Genomic DNA, 22,590 nt, shown 5'->3' with positions numbered 1-22,590 from the left:
GTCACATTTCATTTGCTCTGTTAAACCTACACTTTGGAATTACTTCGATAGCAGCATTGAGGATAAATGAGTATAGTCACATTTCATTTGCTCTGTTAAACCTACACTTTGGAATGACTTCGATAGCAGCATTGAGGATAAATGAGTATAGTCACATTTCATTTGCTCTGTTAAACCTACACTTTGGAATGACTTCGATAGCAGCATTGAGGATAAATGAGTATAGTCACATTTCATTTGCTCTGTTAAACCTACACTTTGGAATGACTTCGATAGCAGCATTGAGGATAAATGAGTATAGTCACATTTCATTTGCTCTGTTAAACCTACACTTTGGAATGACTTCGATAGCAGCATTGAGGATAAATGAGTATAGTCACATTTCATTTGCTCTGTTAAACCTACACTTTGGAATGACTTCGATAGCAGCATTGAGGATAAATGAGTATAGTCACATTTCATTTGCTCTGTTAAACCTACACTTTGGAATGACTTCGATAGCAGCATTGAGGATAAATGAGTATAGTCACATTTCATTTGCTCTGTTAAACCTACACTTTGGAATGACTTCGATAGCAGCATTGAGGATAAATGAGTATAGTCACATTTCATTTGCTCTGTTAAACCTACACTTTGGAATGACTTCGATAGCAGCATTGAGGATAAATGAGTATAGTCACATTTCATTTGCTCTGTTAAACCTACACTTTGGAATGACTTCGATAGCAGCATTGAGGATAAATGAGTATAGTCACATTTCATTTGCTCTGTTAAACCTACACTTTGGAATGACTTCGATAGCAGCATTGAGGATAAATGAGTATAGTCACATTTCATTTGCTCTGTTAAACCTACACTTTGGAATGACTTCGATAGCAGCATTGAGGATAAATGAGTACAGTCACATTTCATTTGCTCTGTTAAACCTACACTTTGGAATGACTTCGATAGCAGCATTGAATTGATCTAGTTTCCCTCAACAATCATTCTCATAATAGTACATAGGTAAGAGTCAGTGACATCATAGCTAAGCTGGGCTTGGTTAAACCCTGGATGGGAGACTAAAGGGTAGCTGTAGATAGATTAGTTCTCCAGTAAGAGGTGCTGCCCAGCCGATAATTGTTTAAAATTCTGAGTAGATATAACGTTGAAGATTTGACGGTGTTTTAACGGTACAAATTCAACAAATTTTACACAAGGTTTGTCTATGTTGGAATTTGGTTAACATGATGACATCATTCTGTGGTTGAAATTTTACCCTCGAAACAAACAAAAAAATCCTATATATTTTCCACGTCATAATACATTGACAAGTTATGTTGAAACAACGTTGATTCAATCAGTTTGTGCCCAGAGGGAACACTTTTCACTATGTCGGGTAGCTGGTCTTAAAGGTGGCTTTTGGATTTTGGACTCCTACTTTGTGCCCTGTTATAGAACTGTCTCTGTATTAGGACTGTACACAACTCACTCCAAGTTCCAGTTGATGAAACTGCAGAAATGCATAGGTGTCCCAAAGTGAACTAACCTGACTGTGTGTTTTGTGTATTTCAAGCATAATGTCTGTATGATCAACTGTGTGTGTGTGTGGGTGTATCCTGAGGTTGAACGTGTACCTGCTCCCTGTGAAACACAGTGTCCTTTTTCATATGAATTATAATAAATCAATATTAAACAGTGTCCAAACTGTCATGGAGTCATCTGTCCATTTTGTCAGCGTTTCTACAGTTACCATCCAATACTTTTTTAGAATAAGGATAAAGCATTTTGCTGAGGTTTTGGCGGCTGGCTTAAGAAAGGATATATTACTAACATCACAGTTGTTTGGGCCATATCTATTCTTAAACCATGTACAGCACCCCCCCACCCCATACATTCACACAACACAAATGTTCCATGGTTAAGTTAGAGAGGTCTGTTGCCATAATGCTAGTCTTACGGCTGACTCGGTCCCAGCAGGAGTTGTGAGATTTACACACACTTAGAGACGAGACCCAGAAGAACAGAAACAACACTCCAAGTGTAAAAACTGACACCCAAGCGGGGGCCAAACCACAAAGCAGTCTTGGGGAGTGAGCAGCCAACATACACACTACATACACTGAGTGGACAAGACATTAGGAACACTTTCCTAATATTGAGTTGCAACCCCCTTTTGCCCTCAAAACAGCCTTAAATTTGTCAAGGCATGGACTCTACAAGGTGTCAAAAGCGTTCCACAGGGATGCTGGTCCATGTTGACTCCAATGCTTCCCACAGTTGTGTCATGTTGGCTGGATGTCCTTTGGGTAGTGGACCATTCTTGATAAACACAGGAAACTGTTGACTATAGAAAAAACAGGATAGGGTTGCAGTTCTTGACTCAAACTGGTGCACCTGGCACCTACTACCACACCCCATTCAAAGGCACTTAAATCTTTGTCTTGCCCATTCACCCTCTGAATGGCACACATAAACAATCCATGTCTCAATTCTCTCAAGGCTTAGAAATACTCCTTTAATCGGTCTCCTCCCTTCATCTACACTGATTGAAGTGGATTTAGCAGGTGACATCAATAAGGGATCATAACTTTAACCTGGTCACTCTATGCCAACTTGACACAACTGTGGGAAGCATTGGGGTCAACAAGGGCCAGCATCCTTGTGGAACGCTGTCAACAACTCTGTATGGCTTCATTTAAAAGGAGGATACTTTAAACAGGGATCCATTGTCAATCCAACAGAAATGTAAGGTTTTAATCTGTAAAGAGACTCTTCAACATAGGATGGGCCTCTCTTAGTAGCTTACTAGAAAACCAGTTTGGATCTAGATACAGTGCCTTGCGAAAGTATTCGGCCCCCTTGAACTTTGCGACCTTTTGCCACATTTCAGGCTTCAAACATAAAGATATAAAACTGTATTTTTTTGTGAAGAATCAACAACAAGTGGGACACAATCATGAAGTGGAACGACATTTATTGGATATTTCAAACTTTTTTAACAAATCAAAAACTGAAAAATTGAGCGTGCAAGATTATTCAGCCCCTTTACTTTCAGTGCAGCAAACTCTCTCCAGAAGTTCAGTGAGGATCTCTGAATGATCCAATGTTGACCTAAATGACTAATGATGATAAATACAATCCACCTGTGTGTAATCAAGTCTCCGTATAAATGCACCTGCACTGTGATAGTCTCAGAGGTCTGTTAAAAGCGCAGAGAGCATCATGAAGAACAAGGAACACACCAGGCAGGTCCGAGATACTGTTGTGAAAAGGTTTAAAGCCGGATTTGGATACAAAAAGATTTCCCAAGCTTTAAACATCCCAAGGAGCACTGTGCAAGCAATAATATTGAAATGGAAGGAGTATCAGACCACTGCAAATCTACCAAGACCTGGCCGTCCCTCTAAACTTTCAGCTCATACAAGGAGAAGACTGATCAGAGATGCAGCCAAGAGGCCCATGATCACTCTGGATGAACTGCAGAGATCTACAGCTGAGGTGGGAGACTCTGTCCATAGGACAACAATCAGTCGTATATTGCACAAATCTGGCCTTTATGGAAGAGTGGCAAGAAGAAAGCCATTTCTTAAAGATATCCATAAAAAGTGTTGTTTAAAGTTTGGCACAAGCCACCTGGGAGACACACCAAACATGTGGAAGAAGGTGCTCTGGTCAGATGAAACCAAAATTGAACTTTTTGGCAACAATGCAAAACATTATGTTTGGCGTAAAAGCAACACAGCTGAACACACCATCCCCACTGTCAAACATGGTGGTGGCAGCATCATGGTTTGGGCCTGCTTTTCTTCAGCAGGGACAGGGAATATGGTTAAAAGTTATGAGAAGATGGATGGAGCCAAATACAGGACCATTCTGGAAGAAAACCTGATGGAGTCTGCAAAAGACCTGAGACTGGGACGGAGATTTGTCTTCCAACAAGACAATAATCCAAAACATAAAGCAAAATCTACAATGGAATGGTTCAAAAATAAACATATCCAGGTGTTAGAATGGCCAAGTCAAAGTCCAGACCTGAATCCAATCGAGAATCTGTGGAAAGAACTGAAAACTGCTGTTCACAAATGCTCTCCATCCAACCTCACTGAGCTCGAGCTGTTTTGCAAGGAGGAATGGGAAAAAATTTCAGTCTCTCGATGTGCAAAACTGATAGAGACATACCCCAAGCGACTTACAGCTGTAATCGCAGCAAAAGGTGGCGCTACAAAGTATTAACTTAAGGGGGCTGAATAATTTTGCACGCCCAATTTTTCAGTTTTTGATTTGTTAAAAAAGTTTGAAATATCCAATAAATGTCGTTCCACTTCATGATTGTGTCCCACTTGTTGTTGATTCTTCACAAAAAAATACAGTTTTATATCTTTATGTTTGAAGCCTGAAATGTGGCAAAAGGTCGCAAAGTTCAAGGGGGCCGAATACTTTCGCAAGGCACTGTATAATGTGGGCATTAAGAGAAGTTTAATGCCTTAATATTGAATCGTTTTAACCTTCCAAAATCATGCTTGTTATATACAGTGCATTTGGAAACTATTCAGACCCCTTAACTTTTTCTACATTTTGTTATGTTACATTCAGAGACTTGTCCCGAAGCCATTCCTGCGTTGTCTTGGCTGTATGCTTAGGGTCATTGTCTTGTTGGACGGTGAACCTTCACCCCAGTCTGAGTTCCTGAGCGCTCTGGAGCAGATTTTCATCATTTTCATCAAGGATCTCTCTGTACTTTGCTCCTGACTAGTCTCCCAGTCCCTGCCACTGAAAAACGTCCCCACAGCACAATGCTGCCACCACCATGCTTCACCATAGGGATGGCGCCAGGTTTCCCCCAGGGCTTTGTAGGTTTCCTTCAGGCCAAAGAGTTCAATCTTGAAACCAAGATTGGAGCTCTGTCAGAGTGACCATTTTGTTCTTGGTCACCTCCCTGACCAACGCCCTTCTCCCCCTGATTGCTCAGTTTGGCTGGGCGGCCAGCTCCAGGAAGAGTCTTGGTGGTTCCAACCTTCTTCCATTTAAGAATGATGGAAGCCGGCCTCCCGGGTGGCGCAGTGGTTAAGGGCGCTGTACTGCAGCGCCAGCTGTGCCATCAGAGTCCCTGGGTTCGCGCCCAGGCTCTGTCGTAACCGGCCGCGACCGGGAGGTCCGTGGGGCGACGCACAATTGGCCTAGCGTCGTCCGGGTTAGGGAGGGATTGGTCGGTAGGGATCTCCTTGTCTCATCGCGCACCAGCGACTCCTGTGGCGGGCCGGGCGCAGTGCGCGCTAGCCAAGGTTGCCAGGGGCACGGTGTAGCCTCCGACACATTGGTGCGGCTGGCTTCCGGGTTGGATGCGCACTGTGTTAAGAAGCAGTACGGCTGGTTGGGTTGTGTATCGGAGGACGCATGACATTCAGCCTTCGTCTCTCCCGAGCCCGTACGGGAGTTGTAGCAATGAGTCAAGATAGTAGCTACTACAACAATTGGATACCACGAAATTGGGGAGAAAAAAAGGTCCTCTGGTCTGATGAAACAAAAATAAAACTTTTTGTCCATAATGACCATTGTTATGTTTGGAGGTAAAAGGGGGATGCTTGCAAGCTGAAGAACACCATCCCAACCGTGAAGCATGGGGTTGGCAGCATCATGTTGGTCATGTGGTTTGCTGCAGGAGGGATTGGTGCACTTCACAAAATAGATGACATCATGAGGGAGGATAATTATGTGGATATATTGAAGCAACATCTCAAGACATCAGTCAAGAAATTAAAGCTTGGTCGCAAATGGATCTTCCAAATGGACAATGACCCCAAGCATACTTCCAAAGTTCTGGCAAAATGGTTCAAGGACAACAAAGTCAAGGTATTGAAGTGGCCATCACAAAGCCCTGACCTCAATCCCATCGAACATTTGTGGGCAGAACTGAAAAAGCGTGTGCGAGCAAGGAGGCCTACAAACCTGACTCAGTTACACCAGCTCTGTCAGGAGGAATGGGCCAAAATTCACCCAACTAATTGTGGGAAGCTTATGGAAGGCTACCCAAAATGTTTGACCCAGGTTAAACAATTGAAAGGCAATGCTACCAAATAATAGTTGAGTGTATGTACATTTCTGACCCACTGGGAATGTGATGAACGACATAAACGCTGAAATAAATAATTCTCTCTACTATTATTCTGACATTTTACAATCTTAAAATAAAGTGTTGATTTTAACTGACCTAAAACAGGGAATTAAAGGAATTAAGGATTAAATGTCAGGAATTATGAAAAACTGAGTTTAAATATTTAGTGGCTCTAACCAGAATAGAAAGAGGAGTGGGAGCCCCCGGGGGGTGCACAACCGAGCAAGAGTTGCGCTGTTCTTTTAAAGGTGTATGTAAATAAGTAAAAAAAAAAAAAACTGTTTTCTCTTTGTCATTATGGGGTATTGTGATGTCATTATGGGGTATTGTGTGTAGATTGATGATATTTTTTGTTGTCATTAATCAATTTTAGACTAAGGCTGTAACGTAACAAGATGTGGAAAAAGTCAAGGGGTCTGAATACTTTCTGAATGTACTGTAGATATGGTGACGGAGGGCAACCTGAGAGGTTAACCTGTACGTGTTCATCTACAAAGCCCTTTTGGGTAAACTTCCTTTTTACCTCTGTAGTCTGGTCTCCTTCACCACCAGCAGTTACATTACCCGGTCTGCTAGGTGGTTGCTACTTAAAGTCCCCAGGACATTCCCAGTATTAGGCAAGACTGCCTTCTCTTCTTGTGCACCAGACGCATGGAATAATCTACAATCCATGCTTCATCTAGACATGTTAGTGCCACTGAATTCATTTAAAATGTTGATGGGAGACTCTGTTACAGAGGAGTATAAATGTTTTTTTTCCGGATGGATCATGTTGTTGTATTGTATTGTATTGTTGTACGTTTTAATTCTGTAATGTATTGATTGTTGCTGCCTTCTTGGCCAGGTCTCCCTTGAAAAAGAGACTCTGGGTCTCAATGGGGTTTTCCTGGTTAAATAAAAAAGAACTTGTTTTACGGCTCTTGACAATTCCCTTATTTATTATCTTACGTGAATGATTGTTGTACATTCCTTTTACATATTTTGTTAGAGATTCTCCGGAGATTCTAGACGTACTGTATCAAATACTTTCTCAAAATCTGCTCTAAAGATGAAACCTGTTTTCCTTGCATTCTCATAGTTGTCCATTATTTACAGTAGTTGTCTAATGTTGTCTCCAATATATCTTAAGATATATATCAATATAATATATATATCAATAATATATCTTAGGAATTCTGATTAATTATGTCCGGTAGGACCTTTTTTATTCTGAGTAATACATTTTTCCAATATTTTTACATCACAACATTGAACGGTGAAGGAGGTGTGTTCTTGGCACGTCTCTATGGAAACTAGGGGGGACAGGATGTGGGGTGGGGACGTGTAGATGGAGAGAGAGAGATTAAATGGATCTAAGGCTCCTACTAGGGAGAAGAAATTGATTCCCCACATTGGAGACTGCAGGCTGCAGGTTGGAGCTGGGCTGGAGGCTTGGAGACATCCAGGAAGGTGGGTGTGGGAACCCCATGCTGCTCCATGCTGATCAGGAACAGAAGTTTAAAAGGGATGCTAACGGGTCATGGCTGGCTTGTAGTGTATTCACAGTTTACATCTAGAATGTAGATTCATCACATTAACTTGGAGTAAATGTATTCCATCTCTTTCTGTGAAACTGGCCGTAAGTTTACTATTTTGACTGTCCATCTCGTGTTTTCCTCCAACATGCTCTCAGCCTTCATTGACTTGAAGTGTCTATTTACTGACCCTACTCTCTTTCTCAATGTTCTCATTGATTAAGTAACCTAAACCTGAACTGCTAATCTATCTTGCATTAGACCGTTCAATTGTGCTTTTTCTTAACGCATTGGAGTACATTTCCCTGACCTTTGCCTTCCTGCCCTTACGTGTCCTTAACACAGATTTGGCAGACACTGCTTTCACACAGACCACAACACACCATATAGGGTTGGAAGCAACAATACACACATTCTACAGAATATTTATTGAAATGTTATCTATGCGGACTGTCCAAAATACTGCTTATTGATGGAGTTGAACTGGAATTCCATTGAAGTACACGACCGGTCAAAGGTTTGGGGTCACTTTGAAATGTCCTTGTTTTCCTTGAAAACATACATGAAATGAGTTGCAAAATGAATAGGAAATATAGTCAAGACGTTGACAAGGTTATAAATAGTGATTTTTAATTGAAATAATAATTGTGTCTTTCAAACTTTACTTTCGTTAAAGAATCCTCAATTTGCAGCAATTACAGCCTTGCAGACCTTTGGCATTCTAGTTGTCAATTTGTTGAGGTAATCTGAAGAGATTTCACCCCATGCTTCCTGAAGCACCTCCCACAAGTTGGATTGGCTTGATGGGCACTTCTTACGGTCAAGCTGCTCCCACAACAGCTCAATAAGGTTGAGATCCGGTGACTGTGATGGCCACTCCATTATAGACAGAATGCCAGCTGACTGCTTCTTCCCTAAATAGTTATTGCATAGTTTGGAGCTGTGCTTTGGGTCATTGTCCTGTTGTAGGAGGAAATTGGCTCCAATTAAGCGCCATCCACAGGGTATGGCATGGCATTGCAAAATGGAGTGATAGCCTTCCTTCTTCAAGTTCCCTTTCACCCTGTACAAATCTCCCACTTAACCATCACCAAAGCACCCCCGGACCATCACATTGCCTCCACCATGCTTGACTGATGGCGTCAAGCACTCCTCCAGGATCTTTTCATTTTTTCGGTCTCACAAATGTTCTTCTTTGTGATCCGAACGCCTCAAACTTAGATTTGTCTGTCCATAACACCTTTTTCCAATCTTCCTCTGTCCAGTGTCTGTGTTATTTTGCCCATATTGGCCAGTCTGAGGTATGGCTTTTTCTTTGCAACTATGCCTAGAAGGCCAGCATCCCGGAGTCGCCTCTTCACTGTTGACGTTGAGACTGGTGTTTTGCGGGTACTATTTAACGAAGCTGCCAGTTGAGGACTCGTGAGGTATCTGTTTCTCAAACTAGACACTTATGTACTTGTCCTCTTGCTCGGTTGTGCACCGGGGGCTCCCACCTATGTAGATATTACATAAATACATTTTAAAAAGCAATTTCCAGCTACAATAGTCATTTACAACATTAACAATTTCTACACTGTATTTCTGATCAATTTGATGTTATTTTAATGGTCAAAAATGTTGCCTCTCTTTCAAAAACAAGGACATTTCTAAGTGACCCCAAACTTTTGAACGGTAGTGTATATATGTAGCACCTGTTATTAGTTAACATCCTCAATTATAACTCCAGGTAAATTATAGTGGGTAGTATAGTGTATAGCCCAGAGAAAGGAGAACAAACACAGGCATTAAAAGACAGAGACACAAGTCCATTTTATTCAACAAAGAATAAGTCCATAGATTAATTGAGAACCCAACAAACAGAGGAAGCACTACAAGCCAGGCTGCTGCTAACTCGGCCTCCTGGGGCGACAGGCAGGACCGCAGGAATCACAGCAGCGGTGGAATACAAGGGAAAATAGATTCAACCGAGCAGGAAGAGGAGACGTGCTGCAGATGAGGGGGAGAGAGACGAGGAGGTCACTGATCCAGAGAGAGCAAGAGTGAGAGAGAGAGAGAAAAACAGAGAGAGAAAAGCAGAGAGAGAAAAGCAGAGAGATAGAAAAGTAGTGAAAGGGAGAATAAGAGTTAAAGAAGCTGATGGAGGTGGTCTACAGGGTGCCCCCTCCTTCTCTCCAATCCCCCTCTTCAGCTCTCTGAGAGGAATCCCTCCTAGGCCAGTGTGTGTTTGGTGTTTATGTTAAAGTGCCCCCCCTCCTCTTCCTCCCTTTCTCCCATGGCCACGGTGATGACGGATGAGTTAAACCCCTGCTCAGGAGAGGGAGATGTGAGGGAGTGTGGACACGGACACACACACACGCGCGAGCAGCACGCACGCACGCACGCACACACACACAGGAGGACAGATAGATACAGAAGCACAGCCATGCACACGGACAAAGACGCACAGGTGCATAAACTAAACCCAGTCCATGCTATGATTAGATACACATTAGTCTCTGTGGTTGATTTATTCTGTCTGTTTGTGTGGTTGTGATTACTCATGCCTGTGTGTCTGCGTGTGTGTGTGTGTTATATATATATATATATATATATATATATATATATATATATATATATATATATACACACACACACACACACATACATACACACACACAGTGGGGAGAACAAGTATTTGATACACTGCCGATTTTGCAGGTTTTCAATTTTTTGCAATTTTATCCCTGATGTCCTTACACAGCCTTCTGGTCTTGGCCATTGTGGAGAGGTTGGAGTCTGTTTGATTGAGTGTGTGGACAGGTGTCTTTTATACAGGTAACAAGTTCAAACAGGTGTAGTTAATACAGGTAATGAGTGGAGAACAGGAGGGCTTCTTAAAGAAAAACTAACAGGTGTGCGAGCCAGAATTCTTACTGGTTGGTAGGTGATCAAATACTTATGTCATGCAATAAAATGCTAATGAATTACCCTAAAAATCATACAATGTGATTTTCTGGATTTTTATTTTAGATTCCGTCTCTCACAGTTGAAGTGTACCTATGATAAAAAATTACAGACCTCTACATGCTTTGTAAGTAGGAAAACCTGCAAAATTGGCAGTGTATCAAATACTTGTTCTCCCCACTGGATATATATATATGTGTGTGTGTGTGTGTGTGTGTGTGTGTGTGTGTGTGTGTGTGTGTGTGTGTAGAGCGGAGACCAGGTTGGACAGTATAGACGGGACTCCATGCTTAGCAATGATCTCCAGGGGTCAAGGTCAGAGGTCAAAGTCAGTATAAGTTCCAGTAAGGCCACAGCAGGGTCGGTCACTCAGCATAGTCTGTCTCCGCTGTCGCCTTGGCAACCGTTGTGGCCACCTTGGTAACTGTTGCCAAGCGCCCCGTAGCCAGGTGGGCTGAGGGCGGGGCGGCGGGGCAGTGGGAGGGGCTAGATGCTGGGCCGTTGGCGGGTGGTATCGTAGGATCGACACACCTGTGACTGAGACACCACCCCATGTTCCTCCTGGGAGAAGGCATAGCCATCTATAGAGAGAGAAGAAGAGGGACAGGTACAGTGAGTACACCACTGTATGTTTACCTACCTACATAGAAGTAAATCCGAGGCTGGGACAAGGATAAGGATACTCACGAGACACGTTGCTCTGCTGTACAGAGTTTTTGCGGCCCACGTTGGAGGGTGTTTTCCTAAAGACCCGGGTCAACAGGTGGGCACGCTCGTTCAGACTGGAGGAGAAGAGACGGACAGGTAAGTCAACCAATCACGGCCACCGATTGACAGGTTACAGGGAAAATCTCTATATCTCTATGACAGGTTAACACAACCAACACAACAGGTGGAAGTACTACTCCGAGGGATAACCAGTCGTACGACTGTGGATCACCTTTTAGTCAGGGCAATTTCTATGGCAACGAATCCTTCAGAACTAACCTGCTCTGTAGCAGGCTAACTCGGGGCTAACTCCATTTATCCTGAATTAAGTGTCTGAGCCGTGAGTTGAGGACCAAAGTAAATCAGATTCCCTCCCTCTTACAAAGATTGCAACATTATCCCCATAATTTCAGGAAGAAGACTGATTCAATATGTTATTAATCAAAAAAGGTATTGTTGTGTTTAAAAAATATATATATATATATATTTTTTTATTACCAAAGTAATAAAATAAAGACGGCCCTTCTAAAAGCCTATTTCACACCATAGCCTGCAGAGTTTGAAATAACTTTTCAGCACAAATGAACATGTGGCACCGACTCGCCCATGGATTGATGTTTCAGTACTGTCTCAATGAAGAGTTTGGCGTTTGACTAGCCATGTGCGACATGTCGCAGGCTTGCAACTGCGCGTACGCTTTGACTACACTGACAGCATCATTGCATTTTGGTACACCAGAATGACATTAATTTCCAATGAAAACGCTCCGTTTGCCTTGCAGCATTGCACTGCAGAGGCAGTTGCAGTGCGTTCGGTGTGGTGCACGTTGGATACGTTGGATTTATGGAACATATTAAGTGTCAAACTGTATGCGTGGACGGCTTGACAGAAATGGTAGCAGAAGGTGAATGTTGAACTTTTATTGCACACATATCCAGATGATACTGCAAACTATTTTGCGCAAGGACGTTGTCGGTGTGTTTGAAGCACTAGAGTTAGCGGCAGGCGGTCGAGCAATATCCACCGTCATAGTATGGTTGAAGCCTGAGCTGGTATGTGAAGCTAACTGAAGCTGGCTGGCTTTAGAAAATCCTGAGTAGATCTAGCTTGCTTCGTAGTATAGTCTTTGATTGTGACCGAACACTCTGAAGCTTAGCTTGAGTGTCACTGGCCTGCTATACTACAGATGAAACGTTTTCAGAGCGTGAGACGATTCATTTGAAATTGAACCTGGGAGGAAGCAGCGCCGCTGGGTTAGAGGCTCGCGTCGCTCAGAGTAAAATTACACTCTAGGTTCTGGTCAAATTACGACACACAGCTCACCCCCGAGAACACTTGATTAAGTGACTCGCGCTCTGCTCATGCGGTCCAGAAGTTACAACGCCCATGTCATCCTGTCTGTGCTATCATGCCAACTCCTTGTCACTCATTCTCAGGCCAATGACTTGACAATAACAACCTTTGGCATTGGCAAGAGCACAAACAGATCTGGGACCAGGCTATGATTTCCTTCCCTTTATGAAAACATATAGGTGAAAACAATGGATAGTCCACCCTATTGCTTACACCTTGAAGACCTGCAGATCTGAGGTCTTGAAGGAAAGGAACAAGGAAGTGAGAAGAGATCATTTTGTACTATTAGGACATGTCTTTCCCACTAACATGGACTTTGCTGATAAAGGAAAGGAGGGAAAATGTACAACTGTGATGTGTTGTTGTCTACAGATATATTGCACTAGTTGTAAGTCTCTCTGGATAAGAGTGTCTGCTAAATGACTAAAATGTCCATGTAAATAGCCGAGTCCTTTTAGCATTACAGAAGTCAACCCCTGCCTAGACCTTACTCCCAAGACAAGACAACCAGAGACAGACCTGGTAGAGTAGGGGCTAGGGGGCTGGGCATATGTCTTGGCTGGTACTGAAGAGCAGATTGACATTCAGTTAATCCAATCACATCTCATTATGTGACTGCAGGGCAAACAGACAGCCATGTTAAGCCCCCCGCCCCCATTCCTCCTGCTCTCTCTCCAGAGGAAGACTACACCCTCTGTTTTCCAGGACAAACACCATCATCCCTCTAAACATTCACGCTCACATGCAAACACGTACAAATTCACACAGACAGACACGCATACATCCCCCAGCCTTCCTCTTTCTCAATCCTCCTCACTAATGGCAACGCTAAACATTCTGTTAACAGTATCCAAACAGAACAGAATGTTTCCTAACAGAATGCTTCCCAGATTGTCTGATTCCGCTGTGGAACATGGTAGGTTACTTCTCTAGATCAGGCAGCCAATGAGGCATTAAATCACATGAGGGGTTTCCCTGGCACTGGGGCAGGGGCCCTGATCCGATCCACAGAGTGTGTGGACCCGGGCCAGCCTCCCCAAGGTTACACTTCTGAGCAAGCAGCAGGGACCTATTCTTTATGGTACCACAGGGAACTTAGACCTGGTGTGTTTGGCAAAGCCTGAAAAAACATTCAACCGTATCATTCGCCAAAGAAAATTAGGTCTGCTAAATGGATGACAAGGTGAATGAATGAAGAACAAACTGATAGACTAAAAAATAAATATATAAATAGCACATCTGTAAAGTCATGCCTGAATCAGTCGCCCCTGTAGTGTCGCTGTCTGAAAGGGGAGTGAGACTCCAAACAGTCCAAGAACGCTCCACATCTAATTACTTCCCCAGAGAAACTTTGGTCCTCTACCTTTCCCATCCTCGTCCCAATCCTCTCCCGTTATGAAATACAAATACAGATGTGTGCGTTTCTCCTCTGTGCCTCTCACACTCCTCAACGCTTTCCATGGTCGTCGCTGGGGGTTCCTACCTATGTCTGGGAGAAGGTTCAGCCCAGGCCAAGGGCCTCACCTCCAGGCTAGGGAAGGCTGTGTGCACCCATCCATCCAAAAACAACACCCTGCCTCCCCTCCCTGTCCCCAAGCACCTCCCCAGCCCACCTCTGTCCGAGCCAGTTCTCTGTTCTGGACTGTTGGCCTAGCCGTCTCACTGGATGATTGAGGACTATTGTTCCTGCCCAAAGCCCACCAAAGAGCCCCATCCACAGCCAATATTTCACACAACCGCCCCTCAAATGGCCAAACCTCAGTCTTCCATCTCCCACTCCATTCCTCAACCTAATATAGCCAAATACCTCCAATGTTTTAAAGCCCCTTCTAACATGATCAACACTGAATGGTTCTACTCCTTATCTTATGATAGATACACTGACTACAACCCACGATACAAAACAAACACACACACAAACGGCTAACTCTAACACACAACCTCAGAGGCTACAGCACACTCAGTCCTTACAGCAGTGCAAACCTGTCCACTTCCTGACTCGACACAATCAGATGGAGAGATAGGAAAAAGAAGATGGGGAAGGAAAAGAAAGAGACAGTATGAAACATGAGTGCTGAGGTGGGTGAGTGAGAGAGTAGGATGCAGTGAGAGAGACGGGGGAGGAGTCTTGCGGAGCAGGAGCAGACACACCGGTCAGAGTTCACACAGTGAGCCAGGTCAAACCAAGCCAAGGTGCTACCTGTGTCTGTCTGTGCCCTGAGCTCTGGGGCTAGGGGACCTCAGGGTTGGCTTTGGCCCTGTGAATGGGTCAACCATGTTACCAACAGGTCATGGTTACATCACTCTCATATATGGTATACGCTAGACATTAAAACACTGGCACATCAATCTAAATAAACACATAAATCTTACAGACTTTGTAACAAAACCTTTAAAAATGGGGGGACCCCTCAGTCCAAGGAATTATCATTACCTCACATGGATATGCTATGAAAATGACATGAACGATGTCACAGTAAGTTCAGTAAAGCCCCCCCCCCCCCCCCCCAAACTGTGATCCCATGATGCAGTGTGTTTGTGTGAGTCTGACCTGCGCCCGCTGGCGTCTCGGAGCACGGCAGCCCCCGGGTCTACAGCCCTGGCCTCCAGCTCCTGAACCTCTTCCAGAAGAGACTTCTTCACAGTGCGACGACCCCTACAACACATTCACAGGATTATGTTGCTCGTCAGGATTTCACAGGTTTTTTAGGGTGATATCTGCGGGCAAAAATGCTTGATTTCTTTGGCATCGCAAATTGCTAACTTTTTCTGTCAGGGAAATATTTGCTGACGTGTGGCTTGACTGAACCATTGTATGTGGTAAAAGTGTGGTGATTGGTTAAAATTGCGAGCCCACTTTTTATAGTGTGGTGTTCAGACAGTTTTATGCAGTAATTTGACCGTTTTATGCGGTAATAGTGCGATGATTGGTCAAATTTGCAAGCCCTAGCATAATATGCAGGAATGGTTGATTTTGCAAAAAAATCTGCAATCGCAGAAATCTTGTTACAGTAGGACTGTGTATGTGTTCGTATTGAAATGTGTAAAACACTGCTGTTCATATGATGTATGCATTGATTTAAGAGGTATTTATGCAGTGTGAGTTTGTTACTCACGCGTTCCAGGCAAAGTCTTTGAGTAGACAGGCTGCTGGCACCAGGACCAGCCCCAGCCAGAAGTGCCAGCACTGCATCACTCTGCTAGCCTACAACACAACGTCAACACAACGTCAACACAACACTCCAGGAACCCAGGAGAGAGACATACAACACAACCCAGCCACGTCAAGAGAGACGTTAGACAGACACGCTCCACAGGGTCTCCACCCTCTTTTGTCCAGCTGCAGACAGCTTCGTTGACCTCTAACCAGGAGTCTGTCTCCAGGGGTTAATCATCCTCTACACTACGGTCTCTCCCTCCCCCTCTACACTACGGTCTCTCCCTCCCCCTCTACACTACGGTCTCTCCCTCCCCCTCTACACTACGGTCTCTCCCTCCCCCTCTACACTACGGTCTCTCCCTCCCCCTCTACACTACGGTCTCTCCCTCCCCCTCTACACTACGGTCTCTCCGTCCCCCTCTACACTACTGTGTCTCCGTCCCCCTCTACACTACGGTCTCTCCCTCCCCCTCTACACTACGGTCTCTCCCTCCCCCTCTACACTACGGTCTCTCCCTCCCCCTCTACACTACGGTCTCTCCGTCCCCTCTACACTACGGTCTCTCCGTCCCCCTCTACACTACGGTCTCTCCGTCCCCCTCAACACTACGGTCTCTCCGTCCCCCTCTACACTATGGTCTCTCCGTCCCCCTCTACACTACGGTCTCTCCCTCCCCCTCTACACTACGGTCTCTCCCTCCCCCTCTACACTACGGTCTCTCCGTCCCCCTCTACACTACGGTCTCTCCGTCCCCCTCTACACTACGGTCTCTCCGTCCCCCTCTACACTACGGTCTCTCCGTCCCCCTCTCAATTAGCTGCACCTCCTTGTCTACCTCTCCATTCAGATTCCATCTGCATGTCTTTTTCTTTCTCTCTTGATGCGTCGGTCTCTTTAGAGACCTCTGAAGTCTCACTCCCCCTGCCTGCTGTCCCCCCCTTTTCAAACTCTCTCTTTGTCTTTCTACGTGGTAGCCAATTCTGCTACCATATGCCAAATGCCTGTAGCAGTTTGCTGAATATGCCCTGACATATTTCTGGTAACAAAGCCCATCTCTACTATACCAGCTACATTCATACAAGTGGACATTGACTGTGCTGTGGTCTATGCTGTGCTGGCTAGCTACATTCATAGTAAGATTAGAGTGTTCCCTTAGTCCCTGTTATGAGACTGTAGTTCAGAGATGGTCAGAGGTAGATACTTTGGACCGGACACAGCTGACATTCCCAAGGGGATTCTCCGGACTGAATCGGAAAACCATTATGAGCCATTCCCAATGACAGCTGGAAACACACCCAGAGAAGCTCAGACTACACACACAGTTTGACAAACACCCACAGACAACAGGACAGACTGTCGGTCTCAGACAAACACCTCCACAAACACACCAAAAACACACACATTCTTTGTCAAAAACCCCACACGCACAAATACGGTCTCAAACAAACACACACAAACATAACTCAAAACACAATTATTTGAAGCGTAAACACAAAGCACTCAATGAATAGCCCAGTATTCATCCCCTATGGGCAGATGAATGTAGAGATACAGGGAAGGAGAAAGGGTGAGAGAGCAGGGGGAAGTGAGGAGGAGAAAGGAGGTGATGGGGTTGTCTGAGCGGGCTGACGGAGGGATTGGAGACGGGGAGCGAGGAGGGGTGAGTGTCTCCCCCAGTTCCCCAGTTGGACGGAGCAGCTGCAGGGTTTATTCACATTCCTCATTTCTGACACAAATTGAATTAATGGTCTGAAAGAGGCGGAGACTCCCTCCCCTAGTCTCCCTTCACATTGGGGTAGCACTGCACCCTGAACCTAGCCCCCTAAAAAACCCAACATGGGACCCTCAATCAGGGTGTCCCCCATATACACACACCCGTCCTCCTCCAGCCCTGCCCAGCTCGGCACACACGCTTTAGTCAACACCTCCAGAGCAGGCCGTAAAAGCCTGGGGCTCGGGTGACCGCGCAGCAGGTGCAGAGGGCCTGCAGAGTGGGCTGGAAGGGCATAAATCTCCCAGGAGCTCTAGCAGTGCTGACATGGAACACCCAGAAGGCCAGCCGCCCAGGCGCCGTGTGTGTGTGTGTGTGGGGGGGGGGGGGGGGGGTGGGGGGGGTGAATCAGAATGACTGACACATGTATGGGGAGTGGTGGGGGGTGGAAAGCATTAAGTCCATATAGAACACATCCACAGAACAGCCATGGTTTCTGGCCTATTAGGACATATTTACAGCCTGGTCTGAGGCTGGTTTTTTTGGGGGCTGCCCGCACACCTCTGCAGCGCGCCTCAGCTTTCCTAACCAACAGGACTCTGTAGACACGGCTTCCTTCACTACAGTCGTAAGTAGTAACAGAAGAGACAGCTTGAGCCATGAGAAGAATCAGAGGAGGAGGAGACTTGCCTGGCCCTGCATGTCAGGAGCGATGGGGATGGACGGCCAGAAAGCTGAGTAGACAGTGAAGAACAGCATCCAGAGAATCATACTGCCCCACACTGCCAAGTGGGAGAACTACAGGGAATGAGAGGGGTGGGAGAGGAGGGAGGGAGTTGGTAGAGGAAGGAAACGGAGTGAGAAATATAGAGCGAGGTCACATAGTTAATGTACAAACACTGAATATAGACAACCTTGTCCCTGAGATTCCCCCCTCCTCCTCTTCCTCCCCCTCTGTCTCATTCTCTTTCCCTCCTTCCCCCTCTCCCTCTCTGTAAGGGGACACTGTGTGAATACTTATGGGACCCTGCTTCATTACCGGGGGGGTGTTGTGTGGACAGCTGAACGGACGGGGGGTGTCAACGCCCCCCTCACCCCCGTCCCTGGAGTGGGAATGCCCTGAGATGGCTGTAACACATGGCAAGGTGTGTGTGTGTGTGTGTGTGTGTGTGTGTGTGTGTGTGTGTGTGTGTGTGTGTGTGTGTGTGTGTGTGTGTGTGTGTGTGTGTGTGTGTGTGTGTGTGTGTAGGGGGCTGATCTCTATACACTAGTATACCCCACACTGTCACCTACCCCTATACCTGTACACAACAGTGTCAGCTGTCAACCTGTAGGCTACCAGTCATGTGGTACTATATGTCAACAGGGTACATAGAAGCAGTCTATAGCAGTCTATAGGGCTAGTGAAGTGGGAGTGTGTAGAGACTCTTACCCTGGTCCACGCAGTGGTTTCCATACCAGCTTTTAAACACACTGTTACTACCACATACTGCAGAGAGAGAGAGAGAGAGAATGAGGAGAGAATGAGAAGAGAGAATGAGAGAGAGAATGAGAGAGAAAATGAGAGAGAGAAGAGAGAATGAGAGAGAGAAGAGAGAATGAGAGAGAGAAGAGAATGAGAGAGAGAAGAGAATGAGAGAGAGAAGAGAGAATGAAAGAGAGAAGAGAGAATGAGAGAGAGGAGAATGAGAGAGAGGAGAATGAGAGAGAGGAGAATGAGAGAGAAGAGAGAATGAGAGAGAGAGAGAGAATGAGAAAGAGAATGAGAGAGAGAAGAGAGAATGAGAGAGAAGAGAGAATGAGAGAGAAAATGAGGAGAGAATGAGAGGGAATGAGAGAGAGAGAGGGAATGAGAAGAGAGAGGGAATGAGAAGAGAGAGGGAATGAGAAAGGGAATGAGAGAGATGAGAGAATGAGAGAATGAGAGGGAATGAGAGAGAGAGAGAGCATGAGAAGAGAGAGCATGAGAAGAGAGAGCATGAGAAGAGAGAGCATGAGAAGAGAGAACGAGAAGAGAGAATGAGAGGGAATGAGAGAGAGAGAGGGAATGAGAAGAGAGGGAATGAGAAAGAGAATGAGAGAGAAGAGAGAATGAGAGAGAATGAGAGAATGAGAGAGAGAGATAATGAGAGAGAAAATGAGGAGAGAATGAGAGGGAATGAGAGAGAGAGAGAGCATGAGAAGAGAGAGCATGAGAAGAGAGAGCATGAGGAGAGAGCATGAGGAGAGAGCATGAGAAGAGAGAGCATGAGAAGAGAGAGCATGAGAAGAGAGAGCATGAGAAGAGAGAGCATGAGAAGAGAGAGCATGAGAAGAGAGAACGAGAAGAGAGCATGAAAAGAGAGAATGAGAAGAGAGAATGAGAAGAGAGAATGAAGGAGGGTTTGTTCACAAACGACACCAGAGATAATAAACATCCATAATGATATTCTGTAAACTTAACAATTCCTGTTAAAACCCTCAGAGTACCTGCTGCTCTCAGCCATCTAAACACAAACAAATAAGCAACAGACACACACACCGTGCTAAATGTAAGGAACAGAGTGATGGAGAGAGAGGGAATAAGGTAGATGAGTAGAGCGATTGCTGAGGTAGACTAACTGCAGTCCCATGAGCACTTCATTGCGGATTTAAATGGCCAGAGTCGAGCATCTCTGTAGCAGGATCCAAAAGGTGTAATTGACACACACAACACACACATTTTATCAGACTGGGCATTACATTAGTGGGATGAGTCCATGTTAATGTTCAGACGAGACACAGTGTAGGGCATCTGCTTACCGTGTAAACCATGTTCCCCACAAACAGGTAGTCAGTACCATGCCCGTTGTTGAAAGGACTGTCTGGGGAGAACACACACACAGAAATATTTACCACAACATATTAAGTTAATGAAGAGTGTGTGTCTAGCAGGGGGGTGTAGGCACCACAACTTACCATGTTCTAGTACTTTGAGTGGAAACCAGAAGAGAATAATGGAATGGATCAGAGCATTTATACAGTGACCCCAAAACACCTGAGAGAGAGAGACAGAGACACACACAGAGAGACAGAGACACACACAGAGACAGAATCACACAGAGAGAGACAGAGACACACAGAGAGAGACAGAGACACACAGAGAGACAGAGCGAGAGGATGGAGAGAGCGAGAGAGGGCAGTAGTAGTAAGTACAAACCAATGCCAAAACACACAGAGGCCACATCCAAAAACAGTGTTTCCCTCACAGTAATACAACTACCACTGTGTATTCACCATCGCTACCAACCAACTGCCCTGCTCCTGCGCACACACATTACACACACCTTCCACCCACTAACTGAATGACTTCCTTATTCTGGCCCTCTGAATCTCATTAGCATTGCCATGGAGACGGCCCGGACTCCCTGCCACCTTGTTTACCCGCTGGGGTTCCAAACAAACACCAGGCATCTCAAATCCATCCAGACATGACCCATCAAACACAGAGCATGACAATCATAGCTTCATTTCAGATGACGCCACACATGTGCATATAGGTCTACAAGTTATGTCTAATAATACGCTAATCATGTATGTATTTTTTCATTCACAGTGTTCAAAATGGTTCCATATGCTTGTCCATGAATAATTGTACAGTATTTCAATGTAATTGTGTGTGTGTGTGTGTGTGTGTGTGTGTGTGTGTGTGTGTGTGTGTGTGTGTGTGTGTGTGTGTGTGTGTGTGTGTGTGTGTGTGTGTGTACCTTGGTGTTGAAGCCCTCAGCATTCTGGGTGATCCTGTATAGCTGGGGGAAGCGTAGCATGTTCTGCTGACTGCATGGCCGGTCAAAGATCCCCAGAGTGAAGGGAGGCAGCGCTGTGAAGATCTGACACACACACACACACACACACACAATAACAAAGTCAAAACACCCAAACAAACACGACTGCCTTTCAGAGATTCAGACAGTGACTGTTGTGTAGATTGTGTGACTGAGAAAACACACAACACAATCAACAGGAATTCCACCAAACGTGGTGAGCCTGAGGGCTGCACACATTATCACTGAGACGTAGCGGCAGAGAGAGAGGAGAACAGACACTGCTGTGGCATGCAGATGGACCACAGATAACAGAACACAGTTCACACCGAGTGGAGACATGGAAGGAGAGGGAGGGATGAAGGGAGGGAGGGAGAGAGAGAGGGGGAAAGGGTGAAGGAGAGAGAAACATATGGAGTACGAGGGAGAGTAAAAGGACAGAGATCCAGGGAAATGGACAGTATGAATAAAGTGGACACTCACCACGTTGTAGAGGCCGATACACCAGCGTTCAAACAGGATCTGTCCAGAGAAGCCGTTCACAAAGGCAAACCACAGCTGGACAAGAGAGGGATGACATAGGATGAGTGAACAAGGGAGGATGGAATGAACGGCTTTATAGGGCTAGATAGAGGAGAACCATGTCAGACATTGATTTATTTCATGGTGAAGTGGCCCTTGTGCATAGATGACAGATCTAGGATCAGTCTCCACTACCCAATGCTAAAGTTATCTACAAAGAGTAAAACACTGGAATCTGACTCTGGGTCAGGTGTTGAGGAAGAGTGTCCACCCATACAGAGAGACTGATCAGTGTATGATGATATTCCTGGAGCACACACACTCTGCTTTGTGGACAGAGACCGTCTATGACCCTTCAGGTATAGAAATCTGCAGGCAGTCAATAATGTGTGATAAACAAACACACACCAGTATGAGAGGGACCGCGAGGTAGAGGGTCTTATGATGGTTTGCACCTGCTGGCATCCTTAATGTTAGACAGAAAGGGAGGCAAGAAGGGGGCACAGCTGACAGATACCCCTCAGGGCTTCCAAAATGTCTCTCACCCATTCTACACAGTGTAGGGGTGTGTGTGTGTGTGTGTGTGTGTGTACATCCAGTAAAGTGTGTATGTGTGTGTGTGTGTGTGTGTGTGTGTGTGTGTGTGTGTGTGTGTGTGTGTGTGTGTGTGTGTGTGTGTGTGTGTGTGTACATCCAGTAAAGTGTGTGCGTGGGCGTGGGCGTGTGTGTGTGTGTGTGTGTGTGTGTGTGTGTGTGTGTGTGTGTGTGTACATCCAGTAAAGTGTGTGCGTGTGTGTAT

At 45.3% G+C, this 22,590-nt stretch overlaps 1 protein-coding gene across 7 annotated transcripts in view; it reads right to left on the bottom strand.

Moving 5' to 3' along the window:
• Window positions 1-9,395: 9,395 nt before the first annotated feature.
• The window catches only part of LOC139420259 (ATPase phospholipid transporting 8A2), a 64,959-nt gene continuing 51,764 nt past the window's right edge, over window positions 9,396-22,590 (bottom strand). For 4 of the 7 annotated variants that reach the window (XM_071170146.1, XM_071170141.1, XM_071170144.1 and 1 more), the window contains 10 exons: window positions 21,753-21,827; window positions 21,213-21,335; window positions 20,425-20,503; window positions 20,269-20,330; window positions 18,920-18,976; window positions 18,178-18,285; window positions 15,732-15,820; window positions 15,167-15,271; window positions 11,242-11,336; window positions 9,396-11,135 (listed from right to left, as the gene is read on the bottom strand). In XM_071170146.1, the coding sequence (XP_071026247.1) occupies window positions 11,041-11,135; window positions 11,242-11,336; window positions 15,167-15,271; window positions 15,732-15,820; window positions 18,178-18,285; window positions 18,920-18,976; window positions 20,269-20,330; window positions 20,425-20,503; window positions 21,213-21,335; window positions 21,753-21,827 (888 nt within the window). In that variant the 3' untranslated portion in view covers window positions 9,396-11,040. Of the gene's footprint in view, window positions 11,136-11,241; window positions 11,337-14,458; window positions 14,610-15,166; window positions 15,272-15,731; window positions 15,821-18,177; window positions 18,286-18,919; window positions 18,977-20,268; window positions 20,331-20,424; window positions 20,504-21,212; window positions 21,336-21,752; window positions 21,828-22,590 lie in introns of those variants that run through there. The other 3 variants (XM_071170148.1, XM_071170143.1, XM_071170142.1) reach the window with 3 other exon arrangements.

The sequence above is a fragment of the Oncorhynchus clarkii genome, chromosome 11, assembly GCF_045791955.1.
Source record: "Oncorhynchus clarkii lewisi isolate Uvic-CL-2024 chromosome 11, UVic_Ocla_1.0, whole genome shotgun sequence".
NCBI classification, from domain to species: Eukaryota; Metazoa; Chordata; class Actinopteri; order Salmoniformes; family Salmonidae; genus Oncorhynchus; species Oncorhynchus clarkii.
Note: the sequence above shows the minus strand (reverse complement) of the source record. Positions and strands in the feature narration are given on the sequence as shown.